The 23,658-nt window shown below is 39.6% G+C and overlaps 1 protein-coding gene across 2 annotated transcripts in view; it reads left to right on the top strand.

Annotated features, from left to right (window-relative positions):
- The window catches only part of HLCS (holocarboxylase synthetase), a 216,857-nt gene that overhangs the window by 169,169 nt on the left and 24,030 nt on the right, over nucleotides 1–23,658 (top strand). For both annotated transcript variants that reach the window (XM_075132835.1, XM_048867137.2), the window contains exon 7: nucleotides 20,974–21,041. In XM_075132835.1, the coding sequence (XP_074988936.1) occupies nucleotides 20,974–21,041 (68 nt within the window). The remainder of the gene's footprint in view (nucleotides 1–20,973; nucleotides 21,042–23,658) is intronic.

Genomic DNA, 23,658 nt, shown 5'->3' on the forward strand with positions numbered 1-23,658 from the left:
TTGGCCCAATCCTCTAATTTGTCTAGGTCCCTCTGTATCATATCCCTACCCTCCAGCATATCTACCTCTCCTCCTATGTTACAAAGAATCTCAATTGCATCATTTTTTAAAGGAAAAAATATAATTGAAGTGCAAAATCTCCATAGTTAACCTTTACAGTTTCAGTGCTGAATGAGATTTTAATCATTACGTTTTAATTAAGATCAATGGGAGTGACAAGGCAAGAACCCTATGGAATTCTTTGACAATATACTTCTTTGATTTAAGTGCTTGAAAACTTAGAACTTTAGTTAATACTTTCCTTTCAAGGGTCTGAAAAGAATGCATTTAATAGGATGCTGCAGGACCTAAGGATATTCGTAACATAATATCCTCTCAGTGAGTTATCAGGTACTGTATGATCTTCATACAACTCCAAAATAATTTTTTTGTTCTTGTACTAATAGTGATGACTCAATGAGATTATGGGTATGTCTACACTGCAATTAAGATTTATATATGTATACACACATTGCAGGGTTATACAGCTTTGGATAAAAGGATTATCACAAGTGACTGATATTTTTAAGCACAGTACCCTTCTAAGTCTATAGAATACTGGTGTATTCTGCCTTTCGAGCACCCTTTTTTCATTAAGTAAATTAGTTTTAGAATATTGAATTAAATGTTTTTTAAAACTGTATTTTTTCTGAATTATTGTGCCGTTTATCTAAGCACTGTATTCTGTTCAGTTAGTTTGAAAGAAAAAATTTGGAGAGTTAAATTTTCATCATCAGAAGGAAATCATACCAATCTAAGCGCTTGATGCTAAATATTGCCCAGGGGTGAGCAAAGTCTTATTTTTGCTTAATGTATATAAAGCTATTCTGTTTTGTTTGTATATTGTCTTGTACAACAGGATACATGTTTTTTTGCTTGAATTCTAGTGCTGTAATCCATTTTAGATCATTCTGCAGACAATTTTACACATACAAATAGAGATAGTATGTGTCATGGGAATAGTGGTGAGGTGTGAACCCTTTCATTTCTAAATCACAGGTTCGAATCCAATCTGAGGTCCAGTCCTGCAAGTTGTTCCATGTAGGAGGACTCATGGTCACATACAGAGCCTAGGGGGTCCACTCATGCAGAATAAATTTCATGATCATACTCAAAATTAGTAGTAACCAAAAGTCAGAAAAACTACTGAACCCCAAAAGTAGCAGTAAACTGTTATATTGCTATAGCATTATCCATATGAGGATCTTAAAGTATTTTACTAACTGGAATAAATTAAACCTCACAAGACCTTTATGAAATATTGTAGATAAATATTATGTGCATTTTAACACAGGGAAATTGAGTTGCAGAGGCTATGACTTTTGCCCAAGTTCACTCCAGTATTTATGGAAGAAATTGCATATATAGGTAGAAAAGAGGCCATGTCCAAACAGAAAAGAATTTGATTTTATATAATGATTCAAGAATCTCAAGCCTTTGAAGTAACATGAAATACTAGAAATGTAGTAACTGTACAGACAAATGGATTTAATAATAGCTTGTCTGCAGTCTTGGATATTAGAAATTATTTTATTGACAGGGAACTCTCGTCAGAACATCAATATCACCCCCTACCTTTTTTTAAGTAACTTGGGACCTTCAGTGTCAAATACGGACCTACTGGTGTTAACTGTTTGTTTGCTGTATCCATCTTCCTGTTTCTTTTGCTGTAATATGGAAACTTATTGATTCATTTGTTTTTCCATTCAGCTTACATTAATGCTGAATTGTCATGCCCATCCCACTGTACTATTTTTTTTTAAAAGTACCTGGAAGCTGCACCACAAACATTCAGGTAAATAAAAGCTTCATGGGCTACAGAATTCTGTGGCAGTAGAAACTTAATCTCAGTTTGTTTGGAAAACTGGTAGCCATGTGAACAGCTGCATTTCACGGGGCCCCATGGCAAGCTGTCCTACAGATAGTGTTTTCAGTAGCTTGCACGGCAAATGAAACCATAAGAAAGAATTTAGTCCAGATATGGTAAGCAGCTACGTCAATCACCTTGCCTGCCAGGCTGCTTTGCCCCCTTTTTCTTTCAGTCCTAACCTTCCAGTACATTCACTGTATTAAATATAAGATATAAACATAAACAGCGTATTAATTTTGGTGGCTTGAGCAGAAAAATCAAATAAAAATTAGGCATTCACAAGAATAATGACAAGTAAGGTCTGGAAATGTTTTACCTTTGATTAGGTTAATTTTTCTTTAGCACCTCATATTCTGTTTAATCAGCAGGTTACTTTGTCCTCTTATATATTACTTTTTAAAAAATGGTTTAATATTTTAACTTCCAATTAATGCTGCTAACCTGCTTATCAAGTATTTGATAGTAAAAAGCTGTATTAATAACTGATTTGTCTGATTGCTGTGTTAATAAGTATGCGTGCAAATTTAATTTTGACTGTCAAACATTGTTCAATTGTTTGTGACATAGAATGTATCGGCAGGAGGTGGTTCATGTCTGTTGATGTGTTCCTGTGCAAAATCAGATTTTAATATTTAGTGTGTGTAGATGCACAACTCACAATTAATGTTCTACCTAGAAAGTATCCTGTTACTAAAGAGACTTGCTTAATGAACCTGTCGATCGAGCATCTTTAGGACACTTTTGAGATTGATAGCCTCCAAACTTGACTGATTTTTTTCCCCTTCTGCTCAGTACCACAGTTCATACTGTGTTTTCCTTCTAAAATTCAATTATTTTTCTTCAAGGAAAAAAACACTCCTAAAACCTCAAGAACACAGCAAAAATCAGGGTTAGTAACCATAGAATAATAAATCAACATGCATGTGTGATAGGGAGAAAGTAACTAAACCTATTTTGGCCACTATCTTTCAAGGAATTGCTGTGGTAGGGAGCAAAAATTGATTTGGAAAAAAAACCCTTGCATTGGTAATGGGATATGGAGCCTTTGACCTAGGTCATTGGTGTGAATACAGCCCAGATTTGTATTGACAAGAAATTGTTACCATCTGAAGGTTATTTGGTATGTGTAAATGAGTTAATAATCTGATCTAGTAGACATATGTTCTCATCACAAAAACTGCCACCAGATAGGCTCCTTGACTGGCAATCTCAGAATTCAAGGCTTATTGAAAGGATACACTGTAAGCTTCATCGTTTACCAGAGATTGAGCACACTGGTGGAGCAGTATTTTATCAGAGGACTTATGCTGTTGCTGACCATGCTGTAACCCTTCTAGAGACAGGTAAAGGAATCTGTCTCCATATTGCTGACTGGCAATTTTCTTGAGCACTGAACTCCTAAAATTACAGCAGAAATTAAAAAATTAAATATAACATCGGTGTCCTTTCTAATTGTGTAGGAGCCTGTTGATTTTATAACCTCTTGCCATATTCTGGGTTGCAATCCAGAGCAGTGAGGGATTGTTACTGCCTGTCCTGTAATGCTGGGTGCCTAAGATGGTCTCCTGCTGAAGCCCTCTTGTCTGAACGCTTCCAGCTAGTGTACAAGTTTTGTGTGTTAAGTAGCTCTGACTCAACAATTCTGATTCCAGCAACCTGCTTGTTACACAACTGCCACACTCTGGCCTCCCCCAGCCTTTGTAACACCTGGCAAGATGATCCCAACGCTCCCCAGTCCCGAATTTTCCCAAAGCCATGTGTTCAGGAATGTCCAGCTTTCTCTTTGACTACTCAGAGAGATATTAAGGTCTGTTTGTTCCCCTAAAGATACAATACCCAGCAGCTTGCCATTTAACTGGAATTAACTTTTAAATTTAATTTCAGTTTAAATCAAGCACAGCACTTGGGTTGCCTAGATTAAAAGTAAAACAAGTTTATTAGACAAGGGAGATAGGATTTTAAGTGAGTTCAAGTATGAAGAATAGAGTTAGAAATGGTTACAAACAGATAAAAGTGAAAAACAATTTCTAGAGACAGAGAGTTAATAAAACTATGGTCTTGGCTCAAGGTAACATTCTCATCACAGTACCTTCTGGCAAGGTGGCTGACTAACCCTCTCCCACAAAGTCCAAAGTGCTCAGTTCTTCGTCGTCTTAGGTGAAAGATAATTGGGATTTTTTCGACTCTTTTATAGTCCAGTAAATCTTTGAAATAGATTTTAAGATTACTCCCAAAGTAAAGTTAATTCAAGCTATGAGGAAGGTGACATAGAGTCTGATGGGGAAAAAAGTTCCATGCTGATTTCTTCCTCTGCTAAAATGCAAATTGAACAGTTTCATTCAATCTCCTGCCCCTGCTGTGATGCTGAGTGGCTGTCTCCTCCCCTTGTTGGCTTTATGGTCCTGATTATCTTTTATGTAAATTGTATTCCCATTTTCTTTTAATGTACCTTGGAAACACCTTTCAGGTGGCAAAACCATATTCCTTTGTCTAGGTTGGGGTAACTTTAGCCCTGCCTAGCAGACACACTTCGATAATGTAATTTCCAATGTCTTTATAATTTTGAGTTTGTCCTCGGTTCATACACCATGCAATAATATTAATGATCAGTATGTTGTTAGTTTTCTATTGCTATCTTACATGACACCTTCTAGATACAGATTATGACATTAATGAGCTGGATACCAGGTACCAGTGAGCCCCTTGCTGTCTTGAATTGGGATGTTGTTAGGTTCATACCCCTCTCTAAATGAACTTAGAATATCTTAGTGAAAGTTTCAGCACCTGAAATAAGTAATTTCTGAAAATAACCTTAGTTGTATTATTCTTAGGATTTATTTTTAATCTTTTTACTTTCATATGTGTGTGCATATATGATGTAGGGTAGATAAGATGACATAGATAATTGCCTGTTATGTACAAGATGTGTGAATATGCATATAGCTATGCAACCACACTGACATACCCTTGTTTTTGTTTAAGTAAGAATATTGCAATCAAGCACAGTGTGAGTATCACTCTACAAAATCTATCCATTACCCTACTGGGCATGGCAGGTTTTGTTTTTTGAAGCAACTTTAAGTATCTCCATCTTCATTTTTTATTTGTAATAAAACACGGAGAATTTCCACGTAGTTTCACTTTGAATAAACACACATAGTTGTCTCAATTTCAAATTAAGATTTGTTTGTTGTATGTGGCTTTGTGTATTATGCATGTCCGTTTTCAAGGGTTTGTATAGAAGTAGAGCAAAAAGACACTAACGCTCTAGAGGGAATGTTCTGTACTTTGACAAAGGTCCGTTTGATCATGTCTGCATTTGATTTCTGAGTGAGTGTCCCAGCTGTGTTGCTTGCTGCATACTAATGAATATAATGTGAAAACATTGTCTGAATTGGGTGCGTCTTGTCTGTTACAGTGCTCTGATTAAGTCTCTAGTTAAGTTCTGATACATTAATTCCATGAATGTATGACTCTGTCCAGCATGATATATACAGCAGTGCACCATTGAAATGCCATGGAAAACACCATTAAAATTCCATGAACCTTATATTCTTGTGTGTTCATGTCTTAATGATAGTTGATTTATTCCTTGGTCTTGGAATATATTTAGCTCTTCTATACATTTTAGGGCCTGCTCCACTGAAATCATTGGTAGTTTTCCCATTTGCAACATACATGTTTTGTGTGTATGAGTTAGTTATGTTTTCCTGTAGTGGCTGGACTGCAAAGACCTACCACTGTTACAGTCTGAACTTTTATTGTTTTATCTACATTTGGCCTGGTCAGCCTAAAAACAGCAGGATCCAGGCCCATTATATGATTATCATTATTACTGTAGTACTTAGGAGTTCTGGTCTTGGACCAGGATGCCATTGTACTTGGTGTTGTAAAATCCAGAATGAAATGTTGGTCCCTGCCCTAAAGATTGTACATTTGCATATAAAATAAGAGATAGCAGATGGATGCAAACTAGCTGTTTGAGTAGTACAGGGAAACAATGAGACCGTATTGGTCACTATGACGAGCAGTGGTCTCAGCACACCAGAGGGCTAACCATTGTTAAGCTTTTATGTAGACATCACAGCAAAGGTGAGTTTGGAGGAGGATAAAGAGATAATTTTATGTATGTGGACAAACACCTGTCAGGGATGGTCTTAATAATACTTAGTTCTGCCTCACTGCAGGGGATTGGACTAGATGACATATTGACATATCCCTTACAGTCCTACGATTCTATGATTCTTTGTTTATGGGACCTTCCCAAGCATCAGGGGCAATACAGGAGAAAGTATGAAGATGATTGTTTGAAAACTTAATAAATGGGCGTTGGAGGTTGGCTTCATAGAGAGTACACTGACAAAGTTTGTGGATACCAAGCTGGGAAGGATTGCAAGTGTTTTGGAGGATAGGATTGAAATTCAAACTGGAGAAATGGTCTGAAGTAAATAGGATGAAATTAAATAAGGACAAATGCAAACTACTCCACTTAGGAAGGAACAATCAGTTGCACACATACAGAATGGGAAATGACTGCCTAGGAAGGAGTATTGTGGAAAGGGATCTGGGGGTCATAGGGGATCACAAACTAAATATGAGTCAACAGTGTAACACTTGCAAAAAAAAGCAAACATAATTCTGGGATGTATTAGCCGGACTGTTGTAAACAAGACACGGGAAGTAATTCTTCCACTCTTCTCTGTGCTGATTAGGCTTCAACTGGAGTATTGTGTCCAGTTCTGGGAGCGCCACGTTTCAGGAAAGATGTGGACAAATTGGAGAAAGTCCAAAAAGCAACAAAAATGATTAAAGATCTAGAAAACATGATCTATGAGGGAAGATTGAAAAAAATGGGTTTGTTTAGTCTGGAGAAAAGAAAACTGAGAGGGGACATGATGATAGTTTTCAAGTACATAAAAGTTTGTTACAAGGAGGAGGGAGAAAAATTGTTGTTCTTAACCTCTGAGGATAGGACAAGAAGCAATGAGCTCAAATTGCAGCAAGAGAGGTTTAGGTTGGATATCAGAAAAAACTTCCGAACTGTCAGGGTGGTTAAGCACTGGAATAAATTGCCTACGGAGATTGTAGAATCTATGTCATTGGAGATTTTTAAGAGCAGATTAGACAAAGACCTGTCAGGGATGGTCTAGCTAATACTTAGCCCTGCCATGAGTGCAGGGTACTGGACTAGATGACCTCTTGAGGTCCCTTTCAGTCCTATGATTCTATGATTCATGGACTGAGTGGAGGTGGGAGTCAACATCTTCAATAGCGAATGAACGATGATAGGTAGGGTGGGGATAGGCTGAGAAGGGCCTTGAAAGTGAAAGACAAGCATCTTCTGTTTGTTGCAGTAGCCTTCTCCAAAACCACCCCCAGCTTCTTTGTTTTTGGGAGAAACAAACACCAAACTGGTATCTATCCCAGTCAAAAGAGGAGTCTGATACTCTATTGCCAAGTGACCCCTAGAAGTTGCCATCTGTAACCATGGTGTCCTGTGAAATCCAAACTGCAAACTACAAACCAAAACAAACTGTAAATTCTTTAACATTCTCCAACAATAATCACAAAGTGGGGAGGAGAGAGTGGGCTTTGTGGTGGAGGACAGAGCAGGAAGGGATGCTCTTCTTCTTTGCTTGCTAATATCATCTACACTGTGTCCTAGCTGGCCAACTCAAGAGACCTCTTACAGGTACCAGGAGTATCGGATATGAGCGCTCCTCATACTCTTATTGCCCCTTTGGGTGAGTTTTGCAACAAGACAACCCAAGGGCATGGGCTGCTCTTCAGACCCTACCCCACAATCCCATATGGCTTTCTTCCAAACAACAAGGTCAAACACCACTTAAAGGGACTTTTCAATTTGAAAATTGCTTTTATCTAAAAATTATGTATCTGAAACAAAATTATCTGCAACAAAATAGCAAAAAAAAAATATCTTTTTTCAGTTTACTTTGTGCATTTCGCAGCACTTTGTATAGCCACTTTCACAGTTCTCTATATAGGAGGAGGCCTGCAACTATTACCCAGAGCAGTGGTGGGATCCCATGGTATGAGGGCAGGTGTGCTTAGTGCCCTGGATTGTCATCTGCGCCTGTCCCTGGGGCCTTCACAAAGTTAAGGGAATATACTCCCTGCTTGCTTTTGGAGAACCCAACTGAAAAGGCTACACTGAAGCCTCTGGATTTACTTGTACCAGATTTGGCAAAGAGAACCCACTATGTTAGGATTTAAATATTAGTTAAGTTTTGTGTTGAGTCTGTGGTATAATTTTACATTATGGTGGCTCTTTCTGAAGTCCACAGTGGATGCTCTGGTTAATGTAATATAACTTCCTTATTTTGGAGCACCATCTTAATTGACCATAAATTGAACTCTTGGAGTCTGCCTTCAAGGTGGCACAATTGAATATTGGGAGTGTTAAAAAAATTTTATACATTTTTTGGAAAAAATGAACTTTTTTTTGTGTTTTTGGGCATTGGCTCTTGCAAGAGAGAAGTGCTGTATGCTTTAGTCCTGAAGATAGAAATCTTGTTTTTCGGTTGACATTATTGGTTAGCAGCTAACGTGAGACTGTGTTACTTATAGAGGACATTATTTTCTAGTTATTAGGGAGGGACATGGATATAGAACCCTTTGTGTTTGGCTGTTTGTTTTCATTTCTTGTTTAAAAAGAAAAGATCATTGTATTAAAGTAATGTATTTTTTTTAGATTTTTGTCTTTTTTAGTTTTCTTATTCAGATGAGAGCTGAGTGAAAATAAAATTTCTGCCCATGGGAAATTCTGATATTTAAACATTAGTTTTCCTCCCAATTCAAGCAGAAAACTGAAATATCAACATTTTTTGCAGAATAAAAAGTTCTGAAAAAAATTCTGTTTAGAAATGGCAAAACACCATTTCAGTATTCCTGCATTAAAATAGTTCATTTTGGTTTGTTGAACCAAATCAAAATGTTTTGTTTTAAGTCAGCTCAATATAAAACTTCATGTGCCTGTGATGCCATGGTGCCTGATGAAAATTTTAATTCAGGTGCTCCTTGCCCCCACCCTCCCCTCGGGCAGGGTTCCATGACTAGACTAGAGCTCCCCTGTTGCACCTGCAGTCATGTGATTCCCATGATGTCACATGGCTTGGTCAGAGGAGAGACCGCATGGAATCATAGGAGATGTAGAGTAGCGAAGAAACACAGCCAGTAGGGGAAAATTGAACCTCGCGGACCCAGAACTACAACTTCCATGAGGCACGGAGACACTGTAGACAAATGCAGTTTAATGTTGAACTAACTTGAAACTAAAGGTTTTGGTTCAATTCAACAAACCAAATGTTTTGAGCAGGTTGAACCAACCCAAAATAGTTAGTTTAGATTTTCCTGGTGGAAAATCAAGTTTTCTACAAAATTGCATTTTCTGTTTTAAAAAAATCATTTCCATGGAAAATTCCCAACCAACTGTAGTATTTTAGAACAATAATATCCACAATGGACAAACAACAAATACTTTACAAATGATGATAACAAAGGAATAATTCTGTGAGCTAAGTCGCTTGTCCCCTTCTCCAGTATATCTCCGTAGCAATCTGATGCATTTCTCACTTGTAAACCTGTTTTTTCTTTGAGAGAAATTATTCCCATATCACACACAATTCTTCTGTTATGTAGTAATCTTATAAATAACAGCTCATAGGGAGCAATTTCTACCATGCCACGTATAAGTTTCTTAACAGTGAAGGGGTGAAATCCTTGCCCTGTTGAAGTCTTTGGGAGTTTTGCCATTGACTTCTGTGGAGCCACGACTTTACTCAAGAACCTTTTCTTTTAAAAAAATCAGTCTGTTTACACAGCTAAGGACAATTGCAGTCAGTTTAAAAAAAAAAAAAAAGATCTTCAGTGTACTTGATGGCAAAAAAAGAAATGTAGCTAATATAATTACGATTCATCTGGTAACTTACGAATCCTTACTAGCTCTATACCATTTATAACACCTGATCAAAAATTTCTAATATTGGTGTATTGCCAAATAATGTTTGGTTTCCAACCAGATTTCCACTCCGCTAGCATACATTGTCCAATATGCCACACTTGAACAAGTGTGGAGGAATACAAGAAATTATTTGTATGAGTTTAAATTGCTTTAACTTAATGTTAGACTCACTCACACTTTTGGTAATATGTAAATGTATAGAAAGTCCATCTATTAATTTCTGAATACTGGCTAACATCATAGCAGAAGTTTTGGGATCATTTTTGATCCTTTGAGAACTTCACATACTCAGCAGCTGACTTCCCAGTGGTCTGTTGCACATGGTCCATCCATCTGCTCACTGATTTTCCCCTACTACAATGACCTGATACCATTCCTTCCGTGATAACTTTCTCAGGGTTATTTCCATCTGTATGCCTGGTGTGATCAAAGTAGATAAATTTGTGCATGTTGATTTCTGACAACAGAGTCCACTTCTCTTCAGTAATATTTCAAACATAAGTGTTAGTCTTCTTTTCCATCCAGGAGATATGCTTGAGTCTTCGCCCGCACCACATCTTAAATGTTTCAATTTTTCTCTTGTCAGCGGTATTGTTTTTCCAGGATTCACATCCATAAGTCACTATGGAAAAAATTAAGCTTTTCACTGGTCGAATGTCATACATTTTGCGATGCCATGGTTTTTTCACACTTCTGTATTTCATCAAAGCATATATTTAACTCAAATTTCCATCTCTCTCTGAAAAATTGAAAAGCACAAATAGACTGAAGTAGTCTGAGAAACATTGCATAAAGTATTGAGACCAGATGAGAGGTAGATGCAAGTTTTAGTAATAGGAATTTCAGCTCTCTCTCCTTCCATTGAGCGGATGGTGGTGGTGCAGCCTTCATAAAGTTCCTGGACCAGTTGCAGAAAGCTTTCAGGCATCCCGAACTCTTGCAGTGTGGCAAAAATGTGCTGGTGGAGCATGGATCCAAAAGCATCAGCCAGGTTGAGCCACACTTTGGCACATTGTCTCTGTGCCCTCCTGGCCGTGTGGATGACCGTCTGAAGGACAAAGTTGTGTTCCTAGCAACCTTCGCATGACATGAAGCCTTGGTCCAGGTGATGCCATTTCAGATCCAGAGTGAACCTATGATCTTCCTCGAAGATGGGCAAGCATACCAACACTTTGGCATGCCCGCAGGTTTCCTCATCCAGCAGACATCTGAGTGTGCCATCGCAGAGATTCTATGAGATGTGGCCAGGATTTACTCCTCCCTACTGGCACCATGGCAGAAGATCAAACTCCTTGAACACCTTCCTGATCCCCCATATTTCATTCGTCCTGAGGGGATCTGCCATGGCGAAGGTACTTCTTAACAAGGCAGACAACACCATCAGGCAGCTAGTGAAGAAGTGGATGTTTCTTTTCCAGAGGGCCAGCAATGAACTGGTGTACATCTCTCACAGGCAGGGCAGCACCAACATCCCTCGAGTGGGTGATCTGTGCAACAGTGTGGTGATCACTCACTCCTTCTGATGTGCCCGGATGCCATGGTGAGGAACATCGTGAAGAGTGCTATGCAGGATGTCCTCAGGAAACAAATTGCCAGGACCCCCTCCAACCAAGCTGTCGCCACCTACCTGAGTGGCTCCCTGGAAGGCGAATTTGGAAGAGAGATGGGAAACTGTGCTTCGCTCTGGACTCATGCCCGCAATGCTATGCAACACGTGGAGAAGCGAATCGGTTGCCACTGGACATGGTGCAAGGAACGTCTGGAGCTGGGTGTTCTGGTGTCACAGGTGACAAATACAGAGCACATAATCATCACTCAGAGAGCTAGAACCGTGCTGGAGAGGATTCTGAAGGGTGCCATCCACTCGAGTAGATGGAAAACCTGAAATGGAAGCCAGACCAGTGCAAGGCCTTCGAGGTGACAGGCAAGTGGGACGCCAGCAACTGCTTCCTCCTTGTGGGCATCTTCTCCCGATTTGCCAACTGTAGGTTCATCTACAGGGACTGCCTCAGCTGCATCCTGCTGAAGGGAGTCGTCCACCAAGGGAATCGGGACAATCGATGCAGGAAGTGCGCCCATGCCAACGAGACACTACCCCACATCTTGTGTAGCTGCAAGCTCCATTCCAGAGCCTGGCAGCTATTACAAAATGCCATCCAGAATCGTCTAGCCAGAGTCATCCTGCCACCCCTGGGGAAGGTTGTTGTGAATGCCGCCATCCCTGGAACGGACAGCCAACTGCGACCAGATATCATCACCAACGAGGAACGGAAGAATATCATCATGGAGGATGTCATAATGCCCTTTGAAAACAGGACCCTAGCCTTCCACAATGCTCGATCTTGAAAACGGGAGAAATGCACCCCTCTGGCCGACATCTGGAGAGCTAGGGGCTACAAGGTTCAAACTCACGCTCTTATCGTTGGAGCCCGGGGCTCATGGGACCCCAGTAACAAGCAAGTATTAAGAGAATGCGGAATGAGTCAATGCTATGCTCAGCGGCAACTCATGGTGTCAGACACCATCAGGTAGTCGAAGGACATCTAGAACACATTGACAATACCAGGAGAGATGAGCTGGAGCGCCGACCAGAAGTGAAATCAGAAAGTAACTGAAATACTTCTGTGAGGGATTATATCTACTAAGGGACAACCTATCCTAAATGCTCAATTACTGAGTGACAATCTACACTCATTCCTGTATTTGCTTTCTACAACCAATTCTCTGTATAACTTTTCATGAGTGATGTACCCAAGTATTTGGATTCCAATACTAAACTGTATCATTAAACTTATTTAACTAAAATTGGGTTATTGCAGATTATGTGCTATATATATTTTATGACTTTTAAACCAGATTTTGTACTTTTGGATAAGCTCTACATCCAGACGTACAGACACTCTTTTCTTACCCTGTGTATTATATAATTTTAACATTAGCTTTATTAAATGTATATAATGACTCAAATGCTTTAGCCCAACAGGAGTGCAGATCACAGAAGTTTCATGAAATCTCAGTTGATTGTTTTCTTAGTTAAAACCCTTTTACAGAAAGAATACAAAAGTGCTTGATAAGTCATTCAGATATAAAGCCACAGCAAAGACCAAAACAAACATCAAGCAACATAGGAAGGATGTTATTTTTTGTTTTTACAATTATAACAGGAAAATTGTTGTGTAGATCTTTAGTCATCAAAGAAGCAATGAAAATAATAGTTAAGAAACATGGGAATGAGAAGAATGGAAACCTAGTATGCTCTTAGGTGTAAAGCACCAAGCACATCAGCATCACTTATCAGACCTGTCAACTTGCCAAGGCTCAAATTTGGGACACAATGTTTCCTGAAATGAAGGATGCAAAATTCAGAAAAATCATTCAGGAAAGTTAAAATGCTGTGGGATTCTTTTCTTTTAGTGTAAATGACTTTCTGTAGTTTGAGTGTCAGTTCTTTGTCTAATATAAATAATGAACAATGGAGGTGACGATAAACCATCTTTGTGTGGAACATAGGTAACATAGGGATTAAAATGAGTGATGTACCTCATTTTGAGAGAGATTTAAGATATGCTTAACAATGGATTTCCCCTTAAATACTTTAAAAGGAGCTTTAACTTTTGCAAATTTGTCGTGAAAACCTCTGTGTCAAGGTTTTGTTGTAATTTTGTTCTTGAAAATAAATAATACATTTATTCTTTGTTCACAGAGATATTTTGTTTGCGTTCTTAGCTCTGTAAGATTCTAGGATTGTCACCATCTGTCCTCTGAAACCTATGATGGCTGAGTCAATGTGAAGCGATGCAAACAGCTACAAGCATAGTTGAAAGCTTTTTTGGTTTAGAATATCACCAGTTCAGTAATCACTGGGATTTGTAGTCTGTTACTTGCCAATTATTAAATTCTCAGCCATTTTCAGCTTTTTTTTACACTTTATGAATTACATCTGGATGACAGCATGTTTTAATATATATTTTATTTTAATATAAATTGTTTATATAGTGTCTCTTGTTCACAATTATCCCAAAGTACTTGACAGGCTGTTTGGGAATTATTTCACCCACTGCTGAGCCTCTTCGTGCAACATGGCAACTAGTTAACTGCGCACAACAGTTCAGGACAGGAAACAGACTGAAGAGAAATTTTGGGAGGCAGAATGTAATTAGCCAAATGGGAATTTGGTGAGGACACTGGGCTAAAACCTCTGTGCTTGGGAAAAAGTGCCCTGCTTATTATCTCATTTGAAAGATGATAGCTGACAATGTTGTATGAACAGTGCATCCTGTTCTGACTCAGAAGAAGTTCTTTACCATCAGAATGCTTGAGTGTCCTAACATCAGATTAAGTTAGTGGATCCAATATTAAATTGGAAGGAAGCATGCCACCTACTGAATCACCAGCACTACCTCCTCTAGTATCTGCCTTTACCTTTGAATGTCTTTCTTCCTGACAGTGACCGGGCTTGATTCTGCTTAGTGTGTGAAGCATGATGAAATTGTAGCTCAAGGTGACGTGGCTACAGACTGCATTGTGTATATTTTAATTATTTTACAGCAACCAAGCAATGTTTTACTCTGGACAAGAGCAGTTAGATCTGTTCTTGATCAATATGTTTATAACTCTCTGGTTCACTTCTGAAGATATCTTTCTTAATATGTTGTGATAAATTTGTTTTATTGCATCCCAATAACTACTCTGTTTGTTAAACCTTGGCACTGGAATTCATTTTTAATGAAATCCATTTCGTTTCCATTTATTTTGTTAGCTTTTCATAATGGTTTCAGTAGTTTTTTTTTTTTCAAGTAAAGAAAGGTCATGAATTGAAAAGATTACTTTTTTGAAGGAAAAAATTAAATGGTTCAGAATGGGTTTTTTAAATTAAATTGAAACAACTTAAGTCCTAACTTCCCCTCACATCTCCCTTGGAAACTCCCTCCTTTACTGTAACCTTGTGGTCTTGATGATATTCACAGAGACGCTGATGTACTGAATAAAGAAGTTCTTTAAGTTTTGAGTTTTGGAACATTACCAGTGTGTCTGAACCCAGGCTTCAAATTTTACTGGCATTTTGTTGGCAAACTAGTTTTTGGAGTCCCTTCTTATTTGAATATATTTCCTGATACCTTTGGCTGTGTGTTACTGTGTTTTACATTCTGTCTCTTTTTTAAAATATATATATATATATATATAATATATAATATATATATATAAAAGTAGAATAAACATATACAAAGAATTAATTTTAAAATATCTGGTATAAAAGTAGAATAAAGACACAAGAAAATTACCAACTGAAAATTCAAAGAGCACAAAAAAATAAGTGCCATTTTTATTGCTGAGGTACCAAAGTAGCAATTCCCTGTCCAGTCAGTGGGCCCAGTCCTCAAAACACTTTAAATGAAGCAGTCACAACTATGTGTAGCCACATTGACTTCATCCTCCTCACGATAGCACTATGTCTAGTAATAAGTGTTTACAGAATTGGGCCCTACGGTTGACACTCTTGTTGCTAGTACAATCCCCCAACCCCCTACCCCACCCCAGAGTGTATGTAACTGTAAGACATTTGGTTTTCAACCTGTGGTCCCTGGATGCCGGGGGTCTGCAGGCTGTGTAAAGATTTCCAGAGGGGTCTGCACTTCCATTTGAAAATTTTTAGGGGTCCACAAATGAAAAAAGGCTGAAAACTACACCTGTAAAACAACCTTGTTAGCCCAGTTTCGTTCACAGTATCAGCAGACACAGGTCAGAAAAGATATGATGACCTTAATATGGTAGATACTTCTTTGTACAATAAGTGTTTATAGCAAGGTCGGAAAAACTAGCACTGTAAAATTCCAAGTCTTTTTGTAAATCTTTTTGGAACACCTTCATCACTTTTTCTTTTATATATATAAAGAGGATGCAGGAAACGAATACCTGGAGACTTAAGAGACTATTGCTTTAAATGATCACTTTGCATACTAGCACTAATATGGGAAAAGGCTGTTTTATGTGGAAACTGCTTGGATTTCTGCTATAAAAGAGAAATTTACTGGCATATTGATGAACTCCAACATGTAATAATGACTGGTAGGGTAGAATGTCTCTGATTGTGTTGCAAGTACTGCACTAAAGAATCAACAATTTCAGGTAGTCTACACTGTGTAGAAATAGATGCCTCTCGAAAAGTAGCTGGGATTAGAGGCCTTTTCTGTGTAATTACACTGTGAAAATAAAGGGTAATGGTAAGTTCAGAAAATCTAGTGGAATATATTGTTAGATGAGCTTTTTTTTCCAGTGGAAGGAGTTGTTAACTTGAAAACTGTTCTGCTCACAAAGATGCTTTTGTGTTCCCATAGATAAACTCATCATTTTATTAGTATATTTTGAGTTTAGTTAGAAAAACAAGTAGAAAACCTACAATGCATAACAACTTGGGAATGGGGTAAAGAGTTCTTTAGCCTATTGTGAATGGTAGGCAGTACATAAGAGAAAACAGCGTGGATTTTTAGCAAAGAGACTGAATGATTTGATACATGTTAGCCTTGAGTCTGCATTTCCTGACTTATGTGGGATTTAAACTAGACCCATAGCTAGCTTTAATGTAGATTTATTGGGGAAGAGAGTAAGTTTTTTTAAACTTAGTTGAATTGTGTACGTGCTCAAACAACTTACTTACCTGGTGAATAATTTACTATTTTATTCTTTGAAAGGGGCAAAACCATCCCTCCCTAAAATTTGTTTTAGGACTTGTTAGCGTGCAACAAAATGATGTTATGCGGAATTCTGCTACGAAGGGTATTTTTATAAATGTAAGAACTACGAATTGGAATGGAAATGTCAATAGAACTGTCATTTAGAAGTAACAGTCTTTTCAGTAATGCATTTTAAGATCTGACAACTTTTCATCCCAGATGCTCCTGGGGAAAGCCTGAATTATAAAACCATAAATGGCATTATGTAGTAACGTCTGAGCATTTCTGTGTCAGTGCATTGGATCCTTGATTGACTTATCTTCTTTGATATGGTCCTATGGACCTTTGTAGCTATTGAAAATATTTTAAACTCTGTCAAGAGGAAAGCTTTGTTTCAGTACGGTTTATTCTTTAGAAAAGTATCCAGCTCAAACTGCCATTACCTAAATTAAGATGATGGATTACACATCAGATATCAGGCAGTATAATGAAATATATAAAACATGTCAATATGTACACTGCGAAGGATATAATGGCCTATGGCTACGGTTAAGTAATAAAAATGGAACAGAGAGTTGGCAGGTGACTTCCTTGTCTGAAATATCATAGGAGACTTGGATCAAGTGGCGTATCCTTTTTTTCAGTTTGACTAAAAAATATTATCTTCTAATACTAAGTGTTTCCAATTTTATAGCATTCTCTGTAAATGAAATCATAGTAACTATAATCAAGCAACTTGAAGGATGTGATTTTTTTTTTTTTTATAATCCCTCCCTTTTCCCACCCAGGACAAAGACATTCAGAGTTAAGGGTAGAAGTCTGTCTCTAACCTATGCCCAGGTATTTCAACATCTGGAATGTAATGTTTCCTTTTGTAATACCTCTGCAATACTGTAACACAGCAGGGTGCATTAATGAGACTTTCAGCTTTAAACCCACAACATCAATGAAATGTATAGTTGTCAGGCTGTTAATATTATTCAAACGTAGTTTTTGTGGTTTGAATTCCCATTTTATGTTGCTATATACACAAAAGCCATTACATTGGCTAGCTGTGGGGACTGATGGTTCTTTGGCCCTGATATTTGTATGAACCATTTAAGTATTGTTTACTACTTTTGACAACATAATTTATAGTCTATGTTGTGGAAAATTATTAATGTGCTAGTGTATTACCATTTAATATTTCAATTGTTTTAAACACCAGAAGTGCCCAGTTCACAGTTTGTCAGGTACCGCAAAAAATTTGTCATGGTGAAGAAAGTTTGAAATGAAATTAAAGCATTTTTTTCCAGAATCACATAAATGCTTTTCTTTGTCCCTACCTGTTGAGTATATTTAGTTTGAATGGGTCAATCTTCTGGATTCATCAGTGAGGTCTTCTGTCTTAATTCATTGTGCAACAGTGAGAAACACAGAACTTTATAAAAACATTGAAATGAAGGGGGAAGTGAAATAAGAGGAAATGAATGTATGAGATGACTTCATCATATTACATTATGCCATTGATGAACCCCATTTTCCTCCTTCAATCTAATCTGTCACAAATATAATCATTTATTTCTTCAGTGGGAACATCCATGGCTAAGAATGTAAAATCCATCTACAATTGCTTTTTTCTAGTAAAGAAAATTCAAACAACTTTTCTTTTCCAGAATCGAAACAACCCTGTCCACCCCCAAAAAAGCAACACAATTTATTAAGTTCAGAAGCACTTTATTATTGCCATGGAGCTGTGTGGCAATGCCTCCAGGGCTATCTCAGATAGCAGAAATAAATCTGTCTGCCTCCAGTTGTCTCAGCCTAGGTATTAGGAACTTCCCCATGTTGTGTACCTCCTTACAGAATTTCCTCTTGGCCTAAACAGTACAATCTCACTGTTCTCAAACTCTGTCTTGTTAACTGCTGCCAAACCTCTAACAGCTCCATGCATATGTTCCCTTAATCATATCTCTTTGTTTTAGAGGTCTGTGTTTGGTTTCAGAACTAACTTTTTTCCTACCCTGATTTTTTTACCATTTTTTGTAATCTATCTATTGTTTGCCTGATTTTTTGTAACATGACTATCTATTGTTTGCCTGATAATTAAAGAACCTAGATCATATGAACAGAGAGGTGACAGGCAAGTTTGTTTCAGTAAAATTTGTAATCTGTCCTTAGCCCCATTTCCAAATTTAAATTAATGTCCTTGTTGGAGTACCATGAATTCAGTATCGTAGTTGAAGTGATGTTAATGAGTACAAAGAACCTCTCTGGCTCTGCTACTGGCTCCCAACACAAGGAAAGGTATACTTCAATACAAAAGGTTGACCATAGATATGCAATCATAGTCTCAATAAGCAATTTGTCATGTCCAAGAGAAACAATTTTCAAGCTGTATTTCATGTGAAATGGAAGTGGGACTGGCAAAGATATCTTCTGGCTAGTGTTGTTTGAAAATTTTTCACATTGATTCCTGCAATAATGTGAAAAAAACATCCTTTGGACCTGTTAAATCTTCAGTCAGCTGTGGTTCAAGTATTTCTAATCAGTAAAGTGTTTTATAGTCCAAACTTCTCTTTCGCCCTTAGAATAACCTACTCCTTTGATAGTCGTGTGAGCAATTGAATCATTATGCAGAGATGTTCTGAGATTTCAGGAAGTGGTTACTTTTCTGTATTTTTGCTCTGTTTTCTCTCTTATCTAGCCACAGCCGTTAATAAAATACCACATTTCAAATTTTTTTTAAAAAAAGGGTGGGGAGCAGATGAATAGCTCCTTCAGTAGCTATCTGCCATAACTTTCATTCCCAGTAGGCAGCAGAGAGTGCACTTGTACTTACTAGTTCCGACTATACAGCGTCATTATCTTGGTTACAGGAGGATGTTGAAGTCCTTGAATCTACTTCCTAAATTTCTAAGAAATAATTTTGCATGCCACTTACTCTTGTCTGATTAGTGCCTAAGGCAGGGGTGAGCAAACTTTTTGGCCCTAGGACCATATCGGGGTTGCGAAACAGTATGAAGGGCCGGGTAGGGAAGGCTGTGCCTCCCCAAACAGCCTGGCCCCCTCCCACTTTCTGCCCAGTGACTGCCCCCTCAGAGCCCCTAACCCATCCAACCCTCCCGCCTCTCCCCCCCAGGCTCCCTGTCCCCTGACTGCACCAATCCCTATCCACACCCTGCCCCCGACAGGCCCCCCAGGACTCCCATGCCTATCCAACCTCCCCATCCCCTGACCTCCCCCACCTCCCGAGAACCTCCACCTCATCCAACTGCTCCCTGTCCCCGCCCCTTTATCATGCCACTTAGAGCGGCAGGACAGGCTTATTGGAAAGCCTCGGAGGTGGGCGGGCGCAAGCCGCGCTGCCCAGCAGGAGAGGCGGGCCAGAGCGCTCCCTGTGCAGTGGTGTGGCTGCGGGGGAGGGGTCAGGGGCTAGCCTCCCCAGCTAGGAGCTCAGGGGCCCGGGCAGGACGGTTCCGCGGGCTGGATGTGGCCCACGGGCTGTAGTTTGCTCACCTCTGGCCTAAGGCAAAACCAGCTTTAAGTTAAAAGAACTATTCTTTATTTGCATTAAAAGTGAGATTTTTCAGACTATAAATTATTTACTAGATTTATCTTGTATAGTCAAACACTGGTAACATCATGGGGATCTTTTTTGTCTGTTGTTTAATGTATCTCTTCCCCAAAACTTAAAATGAAATGAAGAAGGATCATAATAGTGTTGAAATATGTTTTAAACAGTTCTCATAGTAAGATTTTTTTTTTAAATTAATGTTGACTCATTTGGTGGTGTTCAAGTGTACTTTCTACATATTCCCAGAGGAAAGTTAGTATTCTTTTAAGTTAAACTATTTTAACAGCAGAGCGCAAGCCTAAAACAAACCAGTGTTCTCTAGAGTTCTCAGAAGGTGTAGATTTATTTACTGTAGTTAAATCATAATTAGTTCTCAAGGGATAGTGTATCTTTTAAACTGCTTTATTGCCACCATATTGGTTTTCTAAATAATCAGAAACTGCTGCTGTTATATTCTAGAGTATGAACAAAAATTTGCTCTAAGTAGAAACAAATGTCTGGAATCGCTACTTGTCACTTATTGAAGATAGTGACACAAGTTAGAAGAAATAAGTACTTCCCTGAGAAATACTGAAGAAATACAGCCATCAGCGTTTTAAAGAGCACCTTAAATGAACTATGGTCATATCTTTTTTCCAGAATTAGAGATTCAGTATTATTTCACTTGATCATTTTTCAGTTAGCTTCTCTTTTTGGATTTTCCATTGCCCTTTTCACCTAATCATAAATTATAACTGAAAATGAATAACTGATTTTAATTTGATGTAAAATATTAGCCTCTATTTAAATGTTGATGGTAGATTTTCATGAACAAAGCTGACTGTTTTAGCTGACAATCTTTTTCTTTAATTGGCAGGTTGATGTTCGATTTGCCTCAAGAAATGGATTTAATAGCCATTGCAGTTCGACAAACACAAGGGAAAGGTAGGTAGGTTTTCTTGCAATACTAACAGAAAGAAGATAGTTTATTGCATTTAGTTAGTAATGTAGTTTATGTGGATCATTTATAGTAGGGCTGTCAAGCGCTTAAAAAGTTAATTGCGATTAATCACACTGTTAAATAATAGAATACCATTTATTTAAATATTTTTGGATGCTTTCTACATTTTCAAATATATTGATTTCAATTACATCACAGAATACAAAGTGTACAGTGCTCACTTTATTTTTATTTTGGATTACAAATATTTGCACTGTAAAAAACAAAAGAAATAGTCTTTTTCAGTTCACCTAATACAAGTACAATCCCTTTATCATGAAAGTGGAACTTACAAATGTAGACTTAGGTACAAAAATATAACTGCATTCAAAAATAAAAGAATGTAAAACTTCAGAGCCTACAAGTCCACTAAGTCCTATTTCTTATTCAGCCAATCGCTCAGACAAACAAGTTTGTTTACATTTGCAGAAGATAATGCTGCCTGCTTCTTGTTCACAATGTCACCTGAAAGTGAAAACAGGCATTCCCATGGCACATTCTAGCTGGCATCGCAAGATATTTACATGCTAGATGCCCTAAATCCTTCAAACCCAGGATGAAAAAGGAGCGGGATAATCGCCTGAAAGGGAAAGGAGAGGGCTGGGGACGAGCCAAGACCCGCGCCGGACAGCTCAATACCCCCTTAGGGAAGTCGGGCCCCAGCTCAAGTTGAGCGGTGCAGCCCATCCCATGCCCTGCCTGCGACTCCAGATAGCAGTTCAGGCCTCCGTCAGCTTCAGGTGCTGTCGACACCTGAAGCCTTGCAGGCAGCTCAGGAGATCCTGATACTTGCGTTGCCACCCACACCGGCTCCAGTGGTACTCTGATCTCGGGGTAAACCCGCCATAGGGCCTCTACATATGTCCCGCCTCAGAGGCACAGTTCCCCATCACGTGGGATGTCCCACCACCGCTCCCCTGCCCAAAGCTGTGACGCCTCAGAGCTAGAGGCGCAGGCTCAGCGGAGCCATCTTTGGTCCCCAGACCTTGGGTACCAACAGCAGGATTCGAGGCGTACCTCAACCTGTAGCCTGGCACAGACCCACTGAGGCATGCAGAGGCACTGAGACTGACCCCTCACATCGCCAAGAGCTTGGTACAGATCCTGGGATTTCGGGGGATCGAAGCCACTGGTCACCAGCCCATCGTCATCAGTCTTCAAGATGGCGATCGCCCTATTTGGGAAGATCCTCCCAGCAACCGGTGCGTGATAGCTCCCGGTCCCACTTTACATCTGGTACCAGTTGGGTAGCATAAAGCGTAGATTGCTAGGCTTCCAATGCCAATCCGCCAAACGCTGTCAGTCCCCAAAGCCCAGACCAAGATCTTCATCTCAATCGGACAGGTCTACCTTCAGGCGCAGTGACCAGCACCAGTCAGATAAGCAGGGTTCCGTCACTGTGGGACACCCTACAATACTTGCACTGCCGCCTACATCATCAGCACCAAAACCTATCCCATGGTCCCAAGCGCAGTGGCCGGCGCCATGGTACCCATGGTACCTTTGGGGGTTCACCCAGCCTTCCCAGGCTGTGCACTCTGTGCCGGGCACCTCAGACAGGTCAGCGGCCTCAACATTCCAACCCCCTCCAGTTCCCGAGACTTATGGGGGAAGGACCTCACAGGTCCAGGAGGACCCAGGGAAGCAGCCTGCTGAACAACCAATAGATGTTGAGGGTCCTGCGATACCGGCAGCCTCATATGGTGAGGATGAGATCATGGAGCCCCCTAACTCAGTTCCTTAGGATGATGCTAAGGCGCACCAGGATCTATTGAAGAGGCTTGCTTCTAACCTGGGGCTTCAGGCCAAGGAATTGGAGGAGCCTTCGGTCTCTGTATTTGATGTCCTTTGCTCCTCAACACCTGCCATGGTGGCTTTACCCCTTCATGAAGGGGTATCGAAGATTACCACTGCCCTGTGGCAGACTCCCTTCTCCTTGCCCCCCATCTCTAAAAGGGCCAAGTGCAAGTACTTTGTGCCAATCAAGGGGCATGAATACTTATATTCCCACCCGGCTCCAAATACCCTGGTGGTAGAGGCAGTTAACCACAGGGAGAGGCAAGGTCAACTCGGGGCTACCCCCAAAAACAGACTCAAGGAGGCTGGATCTCTTTGCACGAAAAGTTTATTTGTCTTCCAGCCTGCAGTTGAGAGTGGCCAATCACCAGGCCCGCCTTGGCCACTGTGATTACAACATGTTGCAGGCCATGGCCAACTTCGAGGCTTTGCTTCCCAAAGAGTCCAGGAAGGAATTCTGGGCGATCCTCGAGGACGGCACAGCTGTGGCCAGAGTGGCCCTCCAGGCCCTCCTTGGCCGCTATGATTACAACATGTTGCAGGCCGTGGCCAACTTCGAGGCTTCACTTCTCGAAAGGTCCAGGAAGGAATTCTGTGTGATCCTCAAGGAGGGCACAGCTGTGGCCAGAGTAGCCCTCTAGGCAGCTTCGGATGTGGCAGATTCTGCCGCCTGCAACATGGCCTCCGCCATTTCCATGTGGCGAGCTTCCTGGCTGCTCCTCTCGGGCTTGTCCACTGAGGCTCAGCAGTCTATGCAGGACCTTC

This window comes from Caretta caretta, chromosome 1 (assembly GCF_965140235.1).
Source record: "Caretta caretta isolate rCarCar2 chromosome 1, rCarCar1.hap1, whole genome shotgun sequence".
Lineage (NCBI taxonomy): Eukaryota > Metazoa > Chordata > Testudines > Cheloniidae > Caretta > Caretta caretta.